Source organism: Fopius arisanus, unplaced genomic scaffold (genome assembly GCF_000806365.1).
Source record: "Fopius arisanus strain USDA-PBARC FA_bdor unplaced genomic scaffold, ASM80636v1 scaffold00018, whole genome shotgun sequence".
Taxonomy (NCBI): domain Eukaryota; kingdom Metazoa; phylum Arthropoda; class Insecta; order Hymenoptera; family Braconidae; genus Fopius; species Fopius arisanus.
In genome coordinates, this window is record NW_011887757.1 from 924,345 (window position 1) to 943,496 (window position 19,152).

The 19,152-nt window shown below is 36.1% G+C and overlaps 4 protein-coding genes across 6 annotated transcripts; 1 reads left to right on the forward strand and 3 right to left on the reverse strand.

The window, feature by feature from the left end:
• Nucleotides 1-202: 202 nt before the first annotated feature.
• On the forward strand, nt 203-10,842 carry LOC105264007 (two pore calcium channel protein 1-like). Of its 2 annotated transcripts, none has more exons than XM_011300560.1 (10): nt 203-593; nt 2,450-2,664; nt 3,395-3,559; nt 4,028-4,153; nt 5,123-5,430; nt 6,396-6,895; nt 7,144-7,263; nt 7,561-7,900; nt 8,159-8,567; nt 8,817-10,842. In XM_011300560.1, exons 1-10 carry the CDS (start codon nt 491-493, stop codon nt 9,060-9,062), a joined length of 2,532 nt encoding a protein of 843 aa, XP_011298862.1. In that variant the 5' UTR covers nt 203-490; the 3' UTR covers nt 9,063-10,842. The 2 variants fall into 2 exon arrangements, with proteins under 2 accessions (XP_011298862.1, XP_011298863.1); XM_011300561.1 differs by having other exon boundaries at nt 204-593; nt 2,483-2,664.
• Nucleotides 9,407-12,330, reverse strand: Mvk (Mevalonate kinase). Of its 2 annotated transcripts, XM_011300559.1 has the most exons (3): nt 11,354-12,330; nt 10,989-11,268; nt 9,407-10,907 (listed from the first exon to the last, which is right to left on the reverse strand). In XM_011300559.1, exons 1-2 carry the CDS (start codon nt 12,224-12,226, stop codon nt 11,005-11,007), a joined length of 1,137 nt encoding a protein of 378 aa, XP_011298861.1. In that variant the 5' UTR covers nt 12,227-12,330; the 3' UTR covers nt 9,407-10,907; nt 10,989-11,004. The 2 variants fall into 2 exon arrangements, with proteins under 2 accessions (XP_011298861.1, XP_011298860.1); XM_011300558.1 differs by having other exon boundaries at nt 9,407-11,268.
• Nucleotides 12,331-13,147: 817 nt separating this feature from the next.
• Nucleotides 13,148-16,908, reverse strand: gny (garnysstan). Its single transcript, XM_011300557.1, has 2 exons — nt 16,825-16,908; nt 13,148-15,575 (listed from the first exon to the last, which is right to left on the reverse strand). The coding sequence occupies exon 2, from the start codon at nt 15,552-15,554 to the stop codon at nt 13,755-13,757; it is 1,800 nt and encodes a 599-aa protein (XP_011298859.1). The 5' UTR covers nt 15,555-15,575; nt 16,825-16,908; the 3' UTR covers nt 13,148-13,754.
• A 301-nt stretch (nt 16,909-17,209) lies between these two features.
• On the reverse strand, nt 17,210-19,032 carry Sgf29 (SAGA-associated factor 29). Its single transcript, XM_011300562.1, has 2 exons — nt 18,699-19,032; nt 17,210-18,392 (listed from the first exon to the last, which is right to left on the reverse strand). Exons 1-2 carry the CDS (start codon nt 18,965-18,967, stop codon nt 17,786-17,788), a joined length of 876 nt encoding a protein of 291 aa, XP_011298864.1. The 5' UTR covers nt 18,968-19,032; the 3' UTR covers nt 17,210-17,785.
• Between the last annotated feature and the right edge of the window lie 120 nt (nt 19,033-19,152).

Sequence of the window (19,152 nt, forward strand, 5' to 3'; positions counted from 1 at the left end):
CATGTCTTTTTTACAGAAATATCTTTTTTTTCTTCACAGATTATATTTGTAATTTTAAAAAAATCGTCACGTTGTCGGTTTTGCCCTGAGTGTCCATTTTGCATTCACTCTTATTTTTTTTTTATCACTTGTGGAGAGAATGCATTATTAAAGAATAATGGAAAATCCCAATGCATTCTACGGAATTGGCGGTAGTTTCAAGAAAAATTTGACACACGTGACGTCACCTGTCACACTGATGACGTCACCTGTCAGCCTGCGCAGCTGAGAGATAATGACCACCACCATTTCCATCTCCCACCCACGCAACACCCAGTGCATGACTAATAAAGCCCAATGTAAGTTATGGATATCGTAATGGCATCAGTGGTCGGTTGACTCTGTCATCAGAGCCTTCAATCGTCCCGTATTTTTTTTATCTCGATGAGATCCAATCCATCGGACCCGTTAATTAATAAATAACCAGCGAGTCCATCTGCTTCTTCAACAAATGAGTTCGAACTATCAGCGACCAACTGCGAGTAATTATCAAGTTTTCGACGAGGACTCATACTCTAATTATGGAGCCGAGGGGTACGGTAGCACCAGTCCTAGTGAGTATCTCATTTTTTTCAGGACTTTTTTCGTTTTTTTATACTTTTTGGTTTATACCTCCATTTTAACTCGTGGAAATCTGATCCTGGGGTGTTTGGGGAGGGAATTGTGAATTTTTTGTTTTTTTATGGGAATTGTAAATTTTTTTTGTATTTTTATGGGAATTGTAAATTTTTTTGTATTTTTATGGGAATTGTGAATTTTTTGTATTTTTATGGGAATTGACAGAATTTTTAATGATGTTGTGGGTTTTAGAATTTTTTTCTTGATAAATATCCCGGATTTTTGAATTATGTATTATTTGTTAAATTCTATTGAAGGGTTGACAGCTCCTGTCAAACTTCGGTAATATGTCTATTTGTATTAGATTTGTTTGGCAGATTCTGTCAGATTTGTGTATAAAATCTAGTTATATAATTTAGTCAATTTTATGTGATCACATTTTCGGACTTTAGAATAAAATATGCCATTAATTATTCTGTTAAATTATATCAAATTTGTTTGACAGCTCCTGTCAATTTTCAAGAACCGAAATAAGGTATTACGATTTTCGAAATAAATTGACAGAATTTGACACAAAATCATGTCTTCAAACTTTTTTTTACAAAATCCGTGATCTCTAAAATCAACAGAATGTCATTAAATCTGACAATGACAATAAAAAATGAAAAAAAAAAAAGCAAAAAATTTAGAATCCGAAAAATTGTGTGACAATTAGTCCTCAGATGTTCGAATCGAGAGTAAAAAAATGAAAGCATTTGTTAAGTAATGAATCGATTAATAATTTGACAGATTCCATAATTTACTAGTTGTTGTAATCAGTGATATTATGACAGATTACGATAAATAAATAAATAAATAATAAATCCATCAAAATTTGACAGAATCTGTCGACACGATTTCCACGGCTGAAAAAAATCAGCGGAAGTTGGTGTTTGGTGATTGTTTAGAATTGAGAAATCACGTTTTTCCTTTGTAGTCATTAGCTGTTGTGTTATGACATAATTATCTTCCTCTGGAGGAGGGATTTTAGCTTGGACTCTAGGTGTACTTCCAGTAGTGCTTTGTAGATTGTACTAATTTCATATTCCATTATGCAAGTGCTCTCCAGTGCTCTCAATTATTAACAACCTCATGAAAATATTTAAACTCCCCTCGACTCCCACAAATCCTTGAAAGATTCAAACAATTCCGTTAATTTTTATAAAAATTTCAATAAACAAATCTCTCCCCTGTACAGTTATGATTTATTCGCACCAGTTGTTGACCCCCACGTGCTGTCATCGCCGCATGTTTGCTCTAGATAAAAACTGAAGATTGGTTTTTTGTTAATTCAAGACATGAGATAACAAACTGGAAGTCTGATTAACATTTCTCTTTCGTCTGGTGATGGTAAATCTCTCAAAGAAGCTCTAGCCTCTGGTAAAATTGCAGTAATTTTCAATAATCCAATAAAATTGATTGGAAAAATTTTAAACACCGGATTAACAATTGGAAATTTTTTAAATATTCAATCTCGCGTTCACTTTATTCACTGAATTTTTAAATATAAAATGTAACTAATATTTTAATATGTGAAATTATATCAGAATTATTGGTTAGATTCCGTCAGATTTGCATAAAAAATAGAGAATATTATGAGTTTCAATATGAATCCATAGAATTTTATGTGATATTATAAATTTTGGTATTTTTTAAACAAAATATATGGGAGGAATTTTCGTTTTGGAGTCGAGGATTTGAAATTTGTTTGGGGATTATTAATCGTAAGGGCAGAGCTGCTTTGAAAGTCTAATTATTTTCTGCACAAGCTTGTTAGCTGCATGCTTCCTGTGCTTTCTGTCTGTTCTTCTAGAGTATGGATCTATGTTGTCTTGCGATTCTCCAGAGACTCGATTGAGGATGGCACCGAGAGAAGATTCAACTTCGCCAAATGATTTGAGTCAGAGGAATCAGAGATTCGAGGGCGATGATCTCACAGAGAGTGCAGCCTTTGACAGGCAGACAGCCCTCATGGATGCAGATATGCACTGGGAGATGAATTACCATGAAGCTGCCATTTTCCTGGAAGTAAGACATTTGTTATTATTTTTTTATTCATCCATCGTTAATTTTTTCAATTCCAATCACCCGGTGCTCGAATTTTCGGGGAATATCTCTGAGTCTAAGGGAGATACCGAAATTTTTGTTATGAACTTTTTTGTGGAGAGAAATGAGAGCTATAAAAAAGATTCTGATAAAAATTTTGGTATTTCTATTGTATTCGGAGATATTCCTCGAGAACTGAGCGAACCGGATGTTCGAACAGGAAATCTCATTTGAATAATGAGTTTTCCAATTATTTAGAGAATTTAATGGATAAATAATTGAGAATCGTGGGATTTTTGATTTTATCAACGCGAAATTGTAGAAGGTACTCAGGTGTTCTCAAAATACAGAGGATTTATTCTTTTCCACAGTGGAAAACTCCAGGAATTCATTAGCTTCCATCATAATTCACCCATTCCTCCTCCACATTTTATCATTTTCCATTGCACTTGTCTCACTCCACCAAAACGCGATAACCATGCCACAACAATAAGCCCCTATCACGCAAAAATCCCAATTTTTTTCATTTCCATAGCTAGTAGGGAACAATTACTAATTATTAATGCAGATACAGCGATAATTCAAATGAAAAATCAGTAATTAAATCGGTCTGGTAATTTTCCCAGTTCGATAATGTTTAATGCGGAGAAATCAAACTATTCGTCATTTCGAATAGTTTTTCGATATTTTAATGAGTATCAATTGGTTTTAGGAAGGAAGAAACAATGAGAAGTTCGACTCTCATCCGAGACATCCGGAGGATCTTCCAGCCTATCTTCTGGTTCACAATAGTTGGTACTACGGTCTTGATCTTCTCACTTCATTAATTCTCCTGGCTTTAGCCTTTGTCGAAGAACCAGCTGTCCCTCTGTTCCAGGTCTGAATTCAATTAATTTTCAAGAATTTTTCCGATAAACAATTCTCGACAGAATCATCCTGCTGCTAATTACGACACGTGCATTTTTTTATTATTACATTTTTTATAGATACAAATGAGAGTTGAAAGAGATATTCATGGGAATTTCGCTGTTCTCCTCAAATTTCGAGATATTTCGTAAAACCTCGCGTTGAAAAAAATTGCAGTGATCCTAGAATTCATGTAGAAATTGAAAATTCATGAACTTCTTCTATAATAAATTAACGAATAAATATTTATAGAGAAATCGTAAGGGGCGATTGAATGATTTTTCAGAGATACTCCAAGAAAATAAAAGATTTCGGAATGAAACAGTAAATTATAGATCCGGAACGATTGGATGTAGAAAATGTAATATAATAAATAATTTTATAATATAATAAATAATTTTATAATATAATAAATCATTTTTGTTTTATTCAATTCTAGTTACCAGTCTGGGCCCATGGATCCATCGAGCTTCTGGCGTTATTAACAATTGGAGTGGAGTTGGCATTAAAACTTCGTTGGATTGGTTGGGGCACAATTCTCAAACACAAGAGGACAATGTTAAAGGTAAAATTCAATGGAAATATTAATTATTTCCATTCAAATTATTTTGCATATCCAACACCTTCATTTTTTATAACCTAAATTATATCAATTTATCAATCAATAATTGAATAGTAAATAAAATTCGTAACGAATTGATCACAGACGAAATAAATGAGCAAATAATCATTTTTATTAAAAATAAAAAAACGATTTTTCTTAAATGAGAAAATATCTGGTATTGTCTAGTGGCAGGTTTGAACTTGCGAAGTCCAGATTGTGAAACGGACGCTCTTACCAATTCAGCTATGATACAATAAAGTTTAATATAAATAATTTTTCATATCAAATCATCATGTTTTTGGATTAGTAATTGTCATATCGAAATTTTAATAATAAAATTTGCAGAACTGTTTTGAAAACCTTGTAAATATTCTATAATTCACCAAAACAAACGCTTAATGGGGATCGGAGATTGATACAGGAATAATCCAGATCAGTTGGGATAAACTTATTACATATGCATGTGATCCATTCAACCAGACAATTTGCGGTGATATTAAATCGTCTTTTGTGGATTAAATTACCGGATCGATCCGGTTTGCCCTGGATCTAACCAGTTCGATAATTTATTAAATAAAAAATTCAGTTCTGTATTCTATTTTATTTTATTTTTCATTTCATTCTATTTTTCTACAAAAGTTCATTATTATTAAATTACTATTGACATTTTCTTTCTTCCCTGAGACGAACAATCTGTATGAATCACAATTTTTTCGTTTTCGTATCAAAACCGAATTATAACTTCTATTTAAATTGTAATAATGTATTTTATTATACTTATAATTAATCTCTTTAGTTTTACCATTGCAGTCTCCAGGATTCGCTGTCATGTTGCTCAATAGCTTGTGAAGTCCCAACGGATTTCCTGAAATTTTAATCACGTTAAGAGGGGATTACAGAATTAATTGTTTAGTTCAACAACTTTTGCAGTGCATCACCCTGGGAATAATGTTCTTGGAGGCAACGACAGTTCTAATTCGTCAGTCCTCTCACGTGCGAGTGACGCGTGCCCTGCGTCCAATTTTCCTGGTGGACACGAAATACTGCGGGGGTGTCCGACGATTTATCCGTCAAATTCTACAGACATTGCCACCTATCCTCGACATGCTGGGGCTGCTTCTCTTCTTCATTACCACTTACATGGTACTCGGGTACTTCATGTTCTCCGAGGGCAACAGGAACTTTGGCACACTGCAGGACAGTTTCGTCAGCCTTTTTGTACTTTTAACAACAGCCAAGTGAGTGGAGTTTTCTAAACAAATGGGGAATTGCTCTTATATCGCATCTTTCCATTCAATTTCTACTTAAAAAATGTATTCATCAATTGGTGATTTTGTTATTATTCTTTATCTCTCAATTATCTAGAATGAAATAGAATAAAATAAAACAGAATAGAATAATTATAAAATTTCGGATTCTCCATGCGAAATCATGAATTATTTGATATTTAGACTATCGATCAATCGATTTTTGGGACTAATTATAGTCTAAATAATAGATGAGCAACGGAATGATACAGCGTGATAAGACAAAGCTAATCACGAGATTATTCTAATCAATATTTCATAACTCATTGATTGGCGCATGATCTTCAAGTGACGATCTTCCCAAGGATTATTATTCAATTAAATCTTCAATTATTTATTTATTCTTTGTGTCTAGATGTTCAAATAACGCAAGGCTAATTACAGGGTCGAATAATTGCCGATAAATATATTTTTCTCATTAAACACTACGTCTGCAGTCAAGATGAGATAATAATCGACTTCAAAATAAATGCAAGGCCTTTTCCAGCAAATAAGGAATTATAAATAATGATAAATAATAAAAAAAAAGGATGTGAGAAATTGGGAACTAATTTATTTTTTGATTATTCCGTTATTCAACATTATGTATGAAAAATTCTCGTTTTATCCACGAAATTATCAATTAAGTGATCAATGAATATTAATTAATTATTATTAACAAGCGTATTTCGAGCGCTTCACACCCGCCATTATGGACAAATATTAATGATATTTCATATTTAATTATTATTCATTTTCATATAATTGTTTTTAATCGATAATTCCATTTTCATTGAGTCTACAGATAAAAATTCAAATTTGTTTCATAAATGGGAGGGGCCTTATTAACAATTGAGTGTAGATTTTTTTTTAATGATTATAATATAGTAATAATAATAATTGTACATAAATTACAGTTTTCCCGATGTAATGATGCCGTCGTACTCCCGCAGCAAGTGGTACGCTATATATTTCGTAACATATCTCTGCACAATGCTGTACGTGATGATGAATCTGATGCTTGCGGTGGTGAACGAGACATTCACATCAGCTGAACGTGACAAATTCAAGAAACTCTTCCTCCACAAGAGGAGGGCTTGTCAACATGCCTTCAAACTGCTGGTATCCAAACAGAATCCAGACAAAATGCGATTCCGTCAGTTTGAGGGGCTTATGAGGTACTACGCACCCCAGAAGAGCACTCTTGATGTCATCCTCATGTTTCGGCATATGAATGCATCAGGCAGTGGTGCACTGAGCTGCGAGGAATTTTTATCGGTTTATGATGTCACGACACTTCAGTGGGAGCCACAATTCACGGGAATCCCCTGGTATCATACAGCATGGCCTCCACTGCAGATGCTCTGCACAGGAGCTAATGCTGCAATCATGTGGCCCTATTTTGAGAGTCTCGTCTGTGAGTTATTCCTCTTGCATTTTAGAAGAATCAATTGTCTCTGATTTTTAAATATTTTTGAATATTTTTTTCCCATTTCTTAATAAATCATAATTACAATAACAATAATAAATAATAATTTAATAATACTAATAATATTATTGATGATCATTAATAATGGGATTAAGGATCATTTTTTTTGGGAGATTATTCAAATGAACAAAGAGAAATTAGAAAACAAGTGGTTGACTTTGATGATTTGTTTGCAGATGCCACTATTGTTGCTAATGGAGTGGCGATGTTTATCAGATTATTCCAATCGAATGCTGATTTGATAGAATCCGCGCACAGATTTGCCGCCTGCTGGGATACACTTTTATTTGGTGCATGTGAGTAAATGAAAAAAATTGATGGTCAATCAGTTTTTTGAATATTCATCATTAATTCCACGAAACATCAATCAAAATTTCCACTGAAACTTAAACTCTCCAATTTTCTCTTGATAAAAAAATTGTATACATTTTTTATTAGAATTGTTCACTAGAATTTTCAAAATCTTTCATTTCTTTCGTATTTTAAAATACAAAAAAACACCAGAAAAACTTGGAAAATCTAATTTCGAGAATTGAAAATAATTTCCATTAGAAGATGGAATTGAAATTAAAAATGCGTGATTTGCTTTTAAGTTTTCGTTACTGAGGCTTTGATAAAAGTCCTGGGATTGGGTATGCGGAGGTATTTGAGCTCTGGATGGAATCTCTTCGACCTGGGGGCCTCCATCATGTCCCTAGTCGCTTCGTGTGCTCTGACCCTCTTCCCCGGGGCAACAGTCCTGGTGATCTTCCGACCACTTCGTCTTCTCCGATTATTCAAAATGAAAAAGAGATACAGAGATGTCTTCGGAACTCTCGTTATTTTATCACCGTTGATGTGCTCCACTGCCATCGTCATGCTCATTCTGTATTATTTCTTTGCCATCATTGGAATGGAAATGTTTGCTGGCTATGACATGAGAAATTGCTGTGTGTAAGTATCTGTTCTATTAATTATCTTGAAATTGAAATTGAATTTTATACAAAAAATCTTCAAACGTTTTGAAATTCTCTGGGAATTTTCCAGATTTCATTAAATGTTTACAAAAATTAAACCGTTGAATTAATCTACTATATTAATATTAATTTATTATATTTTATTGATGAATTCAGTGTCAATAATTTAATATGATAAATCCAAAATATTGGGAAGTCCTGATTAATTTGGGAATGAATTTTGTTTTATTTTTAGGAACACAACAGTCGAAGATTTCTACAAATACTCAGCAAACGGAAGTACAGCCCTAGGGTATTATTACTTGAATACCTTCGACAATCTCATGGCAAGTAGCATGACACTCTTCGAATTGACAGTTGTCAACAACTGGTTCATCCTGATGAATGCTTACGCAGTCACTGCTGGTCATTACACAAGAGTTTATTTCATGATTTTTTACCTCGTGACCATGATTGTTCTCACGATTGTTGTGTCGAGTTTCCTGGAGGCTTTCAGGTTCCGAATTCAGTACAAAAGATCGACATCGAAACGAGACGAGGAAAAAATGCTGCACGAAGAGGTTGAACTAAGATGGGATGAGCTCCAGTCGATTGTTCAAGATTTTCAGTTGCTGGAGCAGCTCAGAGGATTGCTCGTAGTGGGGGTGAGTTAATTCAATTCCTGGATTTTTACTGATTACTAGTGTTAGACCCGAGCGAATTCCAGTTTATTAATAATAATTTATGAAAAAGATGAATAATTTAGATGATTGATGAGTTTTACTAGCCGTTAATTACACCAAAATAGTGAATAGTGATTTAAACAAAAAAATAAACTTTTAATCAGAACAAAGTAAAAAAAATAAATTAAATATTCCATATTCGAGTTTTTTAAACATTTGAATTCATTTTAGAGCACGACAACGTACATTGGCTCACGGCCAAGAACCCGGGAAGTTCTTCAGAGAAGAATGTACACCAATGAGATATTCGAGTGGCTGGCAGAGGCAAAACTTGAAGAGAAAGACGTGAGGTGCCACGTGGGGAACAGTTTCGATGAAATTGGAATAGAAGACGGTGAGATAGACCCTGAACAGGTTGTTCTCAGTCGAGAAAGGGCACTTCATCATCGCAATGGAGTCACAACGAGTCCCATGTAATGAAAAATCACTGGAGATCACGTGGAAATCACTGATTCCACCATTTTACATTCAATTCTTATTTCTCGACTCGTTCACCCATTTAACATGTCACCTTTCAATCCTCAATCTTTCTACGGATGAAAAGAGCTCATTAAAGAATCATAAGGTTTTTTTTAAAAACTTACGATTTTTTGATGAAATTATTTCGCATGTGTCATCCTTTTTTATTCAAGAACAACAATAACAAAGTGAACAACCTTCAAGTGCAATTCGAACGTTGAGGGGTAGAGAGATTATTTATCAGCTAGTCCTAATTATTGTGTTATAATTTATTTTGTTGAGGGGTTTGTGAGTAACTCATGCTTCAATGCACGACGCATTCCCTTTTTTATTTTGTGTCGATTACGATGTGATGGAAATCAAAAAAGAAAACGTCTTGATAGAAGAAAAAGTGAAAATAGTTCGATAGTCTTGGAGAATTTTAGATTAAAACAATCTGGAATATACTTCGCACGAGACGAATTAATAGAAAAACTCTTTTGATAAGAAATTCTACGGAAATTTTATTTTAAAAAATCCATAAATTTTTGTTTTGTAGAAAAAATCCCCTGGAATAATTTTGGAATGTCGATATTTATAGATATTTTCCGACAAATATCTCTAACAAATAGAATTAGTTCATAGAATTCGAAATGAATTTCAATAGAATTTTCAGAGTTCCAGTGGAAATTCAGTAGAATTTCTTAGTAAAAGGGTTTTCTTGTTGAATGGTTTCATAATTGAATTAATGACTATTTAATAAATAATTGGGTGTGAAGGCGAATATCATCGTGAATATTAATGAGAAAATGGCTGTTGTGATTAATTTAGCTAATCCCCATTTTGCATCCTCGAGACCTCAGGGTTTCTGTAATTCGCTGGCATTGTTTATAATATAAGTACTTATTTATTGTGAGCAGAATTGCCGCATTAATTGTTGATTTTGTACATAACAAATTAAATTTCGTCGTTCCTAATCATGCAGTATTTATCGTAGCTGTAAATCTCCAGTAGATTAAGTAGAATAATTAACTCGTACTACATAATTCTCAATAGATTAACTCATAATTAGCATCTGGATGAAATAAACTGATGAAGCTGAAAATGGAGAGAAATAGGAAAAACGTGTGGAAAAATTTTGTAAGATTTTCTGGACTCATGTGAATTCATTTTTTAACAACAATTGAGGAAAATTTCAAGTAGAGAAAATCTTGTGTCCGTTTTCGTCGTAAAAAATCAAATTGTAAAATTTTATGTGAAACTTATGGTTTTATAAAAAATCTGTGTTTAATAAATTTTTTATTGAAGCTTCCTTCATCTTTTTATCATTTTTTAAACAATTTTTTCCGTGCATTTATTGGTTTACTAGTGATTGTAATTGTTTTAAATTAAGCGTCACGATTATTTATATTAAATCCTCTAAATACACGAATCATTACAACAAAAATTTAATTTATACAAGAAATTTTTTACATTTTTAAACGTTTCTCAGAGTTTTTTTGCAAAATTTTTCCATACGTCTGTGAAAAATCATTTGTCAAGCACAAGTAAACACATTTGTTTAATCCAATTTAATAATTCATCGATAACCACTATTTTGTATACAAAATAAACAAAAAGAATTGTATAATGAGTTGACCCATTGAATCATGTAAGTAAATAAATCAAAACCGCCCGTAGATCTGTATAAAATCGATAACCAAACGTCCCACGTCTAGATTGTTCGATAACCTTACCTGAATCTGATGTTAATAATAAATAATGAAGGTATCATCCGAGTCCAGAAGTGAGAATACATTAACAAATTGTATGAAGGTGGTATTACTGAAGAAATAAATTTTTCAAATAAAAAATCTTCTTCGAAATGAATCGAAACAGATGTACAACTCGAGGCCTAGATGATACCTTGTGATAAATTTGATCATGATGTGTGCAGCTGGACTCCAGCACCTCCTAGGTTCGTTAAAGTGATGAGGTAACCATTGGCAATAAGTTTTTTCGATATACTTGTAATTGTTTCTGTTGGAGTGTCTGGTAAGAGCAGAATATAGGCATAACCACCGCCTCCAGCACCAGTTAATTTAGCAGCTAGTCCATAATTCTTAGCTTCAGCACAGATTCGATCCAACGAGGGATGAGACACTTGACATGTGGCCAAAAGACCTTGATTGACTTCCATCAGTGTCTGAAATTGATTAATTAAATAAACAAACAGAAGGTGAACGTGAGAAAAAAAGTTGGAAGAACCTTTGAAAAGCGGTAGAACTCACCATCAACTGTTGATAATTGGTGTGGATGCCCTCGTCTTCTCCTGATAAATTCCTGAGCCTCTTGATGACCAGAAGAGCTTCCTTGGACACCTGATCAATGGCTTCGAGGACAGGTCCAAAGATACTGGGGTATCTCCTCTTGAGTTCCCCTAATTTATCAACCAGGGCTTTCGTACTCCTCTGGACCCTAGTATCCACCAGAAGAACTCTCATCTGTTTTGCCCCCAAGATGGGCTCAAGAACTTCACCCCTTCTGAACTCGATAATCGATCCATAAGTGCATACAGAGTTGTCAATTCCAGAGGGTGTCCCATGCATGATCTTCTCACAGCTGAAGGCGAACCTGGAGATGCTCTCCAGCTGCTTGCCATCAAGACAGGACACCTCGTTCTTCTGTACCCGAGACAGATGAAGAAAACAGGTGGCAATGCATACAGCGAATGATGCAGAGCTGCCAAGGCCCGAGGAAATGGCCAGAGCTGAGTCCATCGTCACCCTGAAAGGCCTCACTCTCAGCCCCTCCACCTGGGCAATCCCAATCAAAAGGTAGAAAAATGCTTCGAGCGCTAGCTTCTGCTGGAGATTCGTGTAACCAATTCTCTCGACGAACTTCTGCACGTGTGGGTAAAAATTCTCATGATCCAGGAACTCTGGACAGTCATTCGACAGGAAATAATTCACTATCTCATTAACGGAGATATTAATTTGCAATCGTACTTTTGGCATCGACAGAGTGATCACCTCGTCGTCGAGTTCCTTGAACTCCAGGGTTGTCCTCAGATCTAAACTCGCTGCTGCTGCTGTTTTACCGTAGACAACTGCGTGCTCACCGTACAGAATTATTTTACCAGGGGCTGACACTTTGAACTCCATTGCTGTGAGAAATTACTGGATCTGGTTGAGATATCCAGAGAATTGTGAATAATACTTGTGACGTCTGTGATATGATTGTTTTTTTTTTGTTTATCGGAGTTCAGCTATGATTGATGGCTCTTCCACTGGTCGGGGGTCAGTGTCTTCTGGGAGAACGCGTGGATTTCCTTCAGCTCCTCTTCCAGGGCTGCGTTCACCAGCCTAAAAATTTTTACTATAAACCACAAGAAATTCGAGGAGAAAAACAAAAAATTGCCTAGTGGAAATCCACAATTCTACTATTAAAGTTCTCCTCAAATTTTCTACTCCTGTTCTATTACGTAATATTTACATTTGATATTTCTTTTCAAGATATTCTCGCTTTAATCCAAGTAAATGTGAGTACGATCTAAGGAACCATCACTTCTATTTAATGAGCCATTCAAGGTCACACCTTAATTCGATATATACTGAGACATGTATGACTTAATCTTTGAGACAAGCATATCACTACTGACAGGATCAACCAGGGAGTTTCGTTTTTAAAATGAAACCATCTTTTTTAATACATACAGATAAATATGTATGGGTGTTCTATATACCAATTATGTTAATGAAATGCACGACACATTTCATAATTACCAGGTAATTATAATAAATTGTGATGCAGTGGGTGTAGATTTAATTTTTGAGAGTAGTTTGTGTACCTGTGACGTTGTAATAACGGTTTGCCCTCGAATTTTTCGGACACAATGACAACAGCAAATTTGGCTCCACAACCGTCCGACTGATCCTCCACCTCCTAGAATCACAGACCGCAGCATTAATTAAAGTCTATTGGAGCCAATGAGATTCAATTAATCACCAAAAAGTGCTCCAGCTTTCTATTTTATTTTTTTTTTCGCTTTGAACTGCCGCAGGAGTTTAAAATCATTGAAAATCTTGAGATCGATTAATCGAATTTATTCACAAAAATATGTACAGAATATTACATCAGAGATTACACCAGTAAATTTTATATTTGAAAATCATTTGTCAAGACAACTATCAGTCCTTCGCAGGAGATTTTCAAATTAACAATGTTTTTTTGTGAATCTTCAACGGGATGTTTTAATTAACAAATTGAAATGCTTTTTTGGTTTGATCCTTTGTGCGAATATGTTGAATGCGAAAAATTGTTGGAAAAATTCTCTCGTTTGCTCTAGAAAGTTTCGGATTTTCTATCTGTTTTTTTTTATAAAAATATTTGAATGTTTTGCGGAGAGAGATTAACAGTCTTAATTTTTCAATAAATATCGGCAATTCTGTCGCGAAATGGTGAGCGCGTTTATTTACTCCAGTTTTTGGTGAATATCTCGGAATAGAAGGCAGATAGAGATATTTTTGTCGATACCTTTTTTGTAGCTCTAATAATTTTCTATAAAAAATGTAGACACCGAAAAATCGCTATCTCCGTTCAATTTCGAGAAATTAAGGAGAAATCGGTAAAAAATGGGCTCATGCTTTCACAGCAAAAATCAATCAATCAATCGAAGGCATTAAAGTTTCATCATCCTGTCCCCAAGATCTGCTTGACATTGAAATAAATTAAAAACCCGAGGAAGTGTGCACAGGAATAAACCGACACAAGTAGCGGAAACAGATCGGGATACTTTCCAGGGGGTGGCACAAAAGCACAAGCAAAAGCCAGAAAAATCGCGCCAAACATCGACCCCCAAAACGCAATCCTCCCCGAGGTCTGCCTCACCCTGCTACCCCCCAAGTACCTCCAGGTCTGAAGGACCTGAGGGAACATCATCCCGACAGCGACAGAATAAAATCCCAGAGTTCCACAGAACGCGAGTCCCAATTGATCCTTTAAAATAAGCGGAATCATCGAAAAACTCGAAATAATCAAGAACCAGAAGCAGAAGAACGGATCATCCCCGAAGTGCAGCATCACCGGGACAGCGACGAGGAGAATGGACTTCTCGTGGACTTGAAACGAGAAGAGAAAGAACCCGAGGGATGTGTTAATCAGAGCCAAGAGGAACGTCTTCCTCGTGGGCCTGAGGAGTAGATGAATATTGGAAGGCAGAACTGAAGAGACAGTCACGAAAAATGTGATCTTGAGGAGTTGCGCAGGTGTAAGGATCTCCTTGAGCTTGACGATGACGTTTAAAGCGCACCAGATGTTGGCGACTTTGTCCTCGAAGAGTCCTCGACCCACTGGGAAGAGCCTGAAGAGAACATCGAGGGCTGCTGGCCACTCGATGATGAAAGGCCCCCAGATGATAAAAAAAGTCCCCAGGACGACGACTGCAGTTTTCAGGATGAGCCCCAGGGAGGAGCACCAGGAGTCTCGGCTCATCCTCAGGGAGAGCCCCAGGATGTGGAAGAAAAATGGAAGAGAGTGGTAGAGCTCCATCTGTTTGTAGTTGAGAGCAAGGACGAAGAAGATGGAGGCGAGGGAAATTAATTTTTTCGACATAAAAAGGACTGCGAGGATGAAGAGACCGAGGGAGATGGAGTTGTATTGAAAGTGACCGTGATCGATCAGGATTAGCCCGGGGTAGAGGAGAGAGGAGAGCATGAGGAGGTGGGAGGACTTCAAGTCTAGGATTGGGGGAGATTCAAGGAGGGTGGAGGACTTCACAGAGCACTCGAGAGACTGTGAGGTGTTTTTGTGAGATTTAAAGGACTTTTCGGACTTTTCAGACTCCTTGGATGACTGTGGAGACTTGGTAGAGGACTCTGAGGTATCCAAAGTCTCTTTCGAGGACTTTGAAGACTTTTTAGAAGATTCAGCGGACTTTAAAGACTTTTTTGAGGACTTCAAAGGCTCTTTGTAGGACTTGCGGAAGTCTTCGGGGAGTCTAGAGGACTTTGAGGACTCTGAGGACTCTGAGGACTTATTGGAGGGCTGAGAGGACTTTGAGAGCTCCTTAGAGGAATCGGAGGGCTCTGAAGAGTGGAAATACAGGACAACCGCTGGAATGAAGAGCAAGAGATCTGCTAGGAGGACTGACAGTCTCATGAACTGCTTGTGATCGTCGGATTCGAATCCTCGGGAGGTCTTCAGCTCGACGAACGAGGGATTCCAGAAATTAGCCATTTTTCCGAGCAACAGACTGTGGTACGCAGTCAGTGGTGGATAATCCAGACCCCAGTACTCCAGGTCGTTGTTTGTTGTGTTTCTGTACCAATCCTTCAACGGAACATGAACTGTTATCTCCTGCCAATGGCGTTGCGCCTCGTAATCACCGTACATCCGGGGTTTGCTTTGGCCACTGTACGGGTGGAGACTTGTGGAGATTCTTAGGATCACACCCACACCGATTACGAGACCGAGGACTCCCAGGTCAGACATTTCTCCCGAGGGAATTCTTTACTGCAAGTAACAGAGAACCCTCCGTAGAGACGATCATTACGTCTGGGAAAATTCAAGGAAGATCTCGCGATTTCGGAAATTCTAGGAATTCTCTCGGGGATTCCCCGGGTTTTATCAAAATTCTACTGACTATTTTTACGTTTTTTTAATACGGCTCCGGGGAAAATTTGTCCTGTCGTTTTAAGAGAAATGAAATTGAAAAGAAATCGCGAAATTAAAACAAAATTTGAAATTGAATAAAATAAATAAGAAGATTGAATAAAATGAACAAATTAAATGATTAAATAAAATAAAATCAGATTATTTGAAGGGCATTATAAAGTTCTAAATTAAATATTGTAAAGCTCTTAAAATAGAATTATAAAACCTTGTCGTTATTAATTTGGAGATACCACACGTGCATAAAATTAATTCGTATGTGAAGTCATTCAGTCAATAGTTCAGTCTGAATAGTAATTAGATAATCCGATTGTATCTTCGTGGCGTGTTTTTTATCAATGGCTTCATTCAGATAAGTTTTATCACGTCGTGCCATATCTAGATTACTCATCATATCGTTCATCATCGTCAGTGCGCATCAAAAAATTGAATGATTTCTCCATTGAATTCCTACAGATCTCTGGGGATTCCATCGAATATTCAATTAATTCTCTTTAAAACCAGAAATTCCTGGAATTTTTTCCGTGACGACTCGTAGACATGAATTTTTGGACAATTTCCCCTGAATTTCCCCTAATGCAAAACTACAAAAAACAGTGGAAAAAACTAACAATTTTTAATTAAAAAAATCTAGAAGGCAGGAAAAATTCTAATGATTTCTTTTCAAAATTATATAATTCTTAGGATTTCTACTGCAAGAATTCCCTAAATTGCTGCCCAGAATTCTGCACTGCAAAATAAATCAAAAAACGGTGGAAAAAACTAGTGGAATAAAGAATTTAAAAAATTCATGAACTTTTTCCAAAAGGATATCGCCAAGAATTATATTTTAAAAAATGGTGATAATTCTTGTAAGAATTCCCTATAGCATCAATTGAATCCCGACAGAATTGACCAGAAATTTCATCTAATGTTCATAAAAATAGTCTGCTCCATCCATTTTTTCCATGCAAGTGAATGTGGATATGTCTTCTGCTGCGAACTGATAACGATATCATGGGTACGTGAAGTCAACTATCATTGTAAACAATTGCAGGTTTAATAAACAGTAAAACTTCGAGAATTTCGAAAGAGAAAAAGAATTACTTACGACGTGAGAGGCGTCCAAAGACTTGATGAGTTTCGTCTTGATGTATTCTTCGGAATATGGCATTCTAGAGCTTCTATTTTTGTATTTCAATTGTTCGATATGCTTTTGAATATCTTGACACGTTTCTCAGTATGTGGGTAGAACCTTCAGACGGGTCAGGCCACATTGACAGAATTCCTGGTGTCAAGCACGAATTCCCGGAAATTGACAGCAGCGCCACTCTCTCAAATTGGCGGTAAATGATTGCAAATTTGAAATTATCTTTATCATTTTTTTGGTGTGGGTGTTTCCCATTGGGGCTGGAACAAAATTGACCGGTGATTTTTTTAATTCCTGATTGCATAATGACGTGAAATGTTAAAATTCATTGTGTGAAATGTTTATTTACAAAATTATGCAGTAAGTGGGCGATTTCTTAGTTATTGAAGAAAATGTCGAGAAAACAAAAACGAGAAGACAATAATAAACAGAAAGATTAAAAAATAAGTGTACGGACAAATAAAACGGACACCATTACATTTTTTTGATTTTCCCCATTTTTTAATTTTTTCATTTCCATCATTTTTTTATTTATCTTTTCGATCTGTTCCTAAATTTTGGTTTAATTGACCAAAAATTTTATTCGTCGTATTTTAGAATTGACTTTTGGTGTAGGATGTCAATAAAAATATGATTCGTTAATTTCCCCATTTTCGAAAATTGATATTCGAATAGTATTTTGTTTTCTGATCACAAATCTGCGATAAAAAGCTATCAGCTATCATCTCTTGTAGCGAAAATTTTGAAGGAATTTCGAGTTCGAGAATTTCGAACTGTTTAAGAAAACCACAAAATGACGGGAATAAATTCCCAGAATTTCCAAAAAACACGAGCATTTATTCATTAAAAAAATCCGCTACACTTCCAATTTCTCCGGATCATCCCCCCAATATTTCCGATAATTGCTACCTCGCCCCAACCCCTAACTCTTGCTCTTCTTCCCCTCCTTGATGGAGATGACGTATCTCTGGGCGACATTGAGAGGTGGTGAATACCCATCAGCGTAAGTGGCATCCTCGAAGAGTACCTCGTACTCCTCAGTGGCAGATGTTGGCAGCTGATTGACAACAGCTTTGTAAAAACATGTGGTCTGGGGATAGAGTGCCATGACGATTGAGCCCTTGGGGAAGAGGGCGTGTGAATCAGTCTCAGGATTGGCCCTCATCAGGGGCAGAGGAACAACTCTTCTCTTGGATAATGTGTGCCTGTCTTTCTGCTCCTCGTCGATGTCATCGACTTCGTATTTGTTAGTCGTCGCGTTGAAGTGCACAACCTCCGCCAAAATCCAGTTCTCCTCCTCCTCGGCGCCCTTCACCAGAGCTGCCACCATGTCTCCCATTTTGGCAATGTACGTGGACTCCGCGGGAATGGCCCCACAAAGTGGTGGGGGCTTTGCACTTGGGGTTTTACCGATGTACAGGGGAAGTGTTGCTGCTGTACTCTGCAACATCTTCATCAGGGCACCTCGACGAATCGTCTCTTTGTTTCCAGCATTTCTTGCTTGGATCCTCCTCTCGTTTCTTATTGACCTACAGTAATTACGTCGATTACTATTAAAGTTGTTTTGCATGTACTGGCGAAGATATAAAAATTGCTTGAAATTTTTATATAATGTTTTTGAAGCGATAACAGGTGTCTGTATAAAATTTGAGATTGATTCATAAAAAAAAATTTTATGGTCATTAATGATTCAAGTTTTTAATTAACACGGCCTCTTATGGAGGAAATAGAAATTTCTGTAAATATACTCCAAAATATAAAATTATGATGAAATTTTGAATTGTTGAAGGGCCCAAGTGGTAAAATCCAAGAGTACGTGGAGGGGTAAATAGTACCTTATCTCATTGATCTTCGTCAAGGCATTCCTGAGGAGTTCCTCCTCCTGTCCTGCGTCCTGCACCGCTGAATTGTACAAGGATTTGAGTTTTTGCTGATAATAAGGCGTCACTTTATCGTCGGGGGCGACTTTCTCATGAGCTTTTGTTATATTGTTAAGATTGATCTCTGACCTCGAGCGCTCCTTCTCGATATCTTGGAGTAGCTGGAAAATATTCTTCAATCGCTCCTGAATCTGAGTCGCAGCTGCATCCGCCGTAAATGGCATTATTTTTAATATTTTTCCTAATTAATTGACTTTGTTTATGTTTTTGTTTTGATTTTTTTGGAGGTTATGAGTATCGAGAGTCAAAATCGATATTTACTATCGATCATCATTAAATCGATTATTCAAAAATCGATTAGTCCAGCAGAATCGATATATCGATTATTTTTTATCGTTCGGTTTGTTTC

Bases quoted from the DNA above. Each gene is read 5' to 3' on its own strand.
- LOC105264007 (XM_011300560.1), top strand. From the start codon at position 491: ATGAGTTCGAACTATCAGCGACCAACTGCGAGTAATTATCAAGTTTTC. The intron at 6,896-7,143 runs GTGAGTTATTCC...ATTTGTTTGCAG, and splicing joins CTATTTTGAGAGTCTCGTCT to ATGCCACTATTGTTGCTAAT. The intron at 7,901-8,158 runs GTAAGTATCTGT...TTTTATTTTTAG, and splicing joins GACATGAGAAATTGCTGTGT to GAACACAACAGTCGAAGATT.
- Mvk (XM_011300559.1), bottom strand. From the start codon at position 12,226: ATGGAGTTCAAAGTGTCAGCCCCTGGTAAAATAATTCTGTACGGTGAG. The intron at 11,269-11,353 runs GTGAGTTCTACC...AATCAATTTCAG, and splicing joins CCAATTATCAACAGTTGATG to ACACTGATGGAAGTCAATCA.
- gny (XM_011300557.1), bottom strand. From the start codon at position 15,554: ATGTCTGACCTGGGAGTCCTCGGTCTCGTAATCGGTGTGGGTGTGATC.
- Sgf29 (XM_011300562.1), bottom strand. From the start codon at position 18,967: ATGCCATTTACGGCGGATGCAGCTGCGACTCAGATTCAGGAGCGATTG. The intron at 18,393-18,698 runs GTACTATTTACC...TAATTACTGTAG, and splicing joins ACGAAGATCAATGAGATAAG to GTCAATAAGAAACGAGAGGA.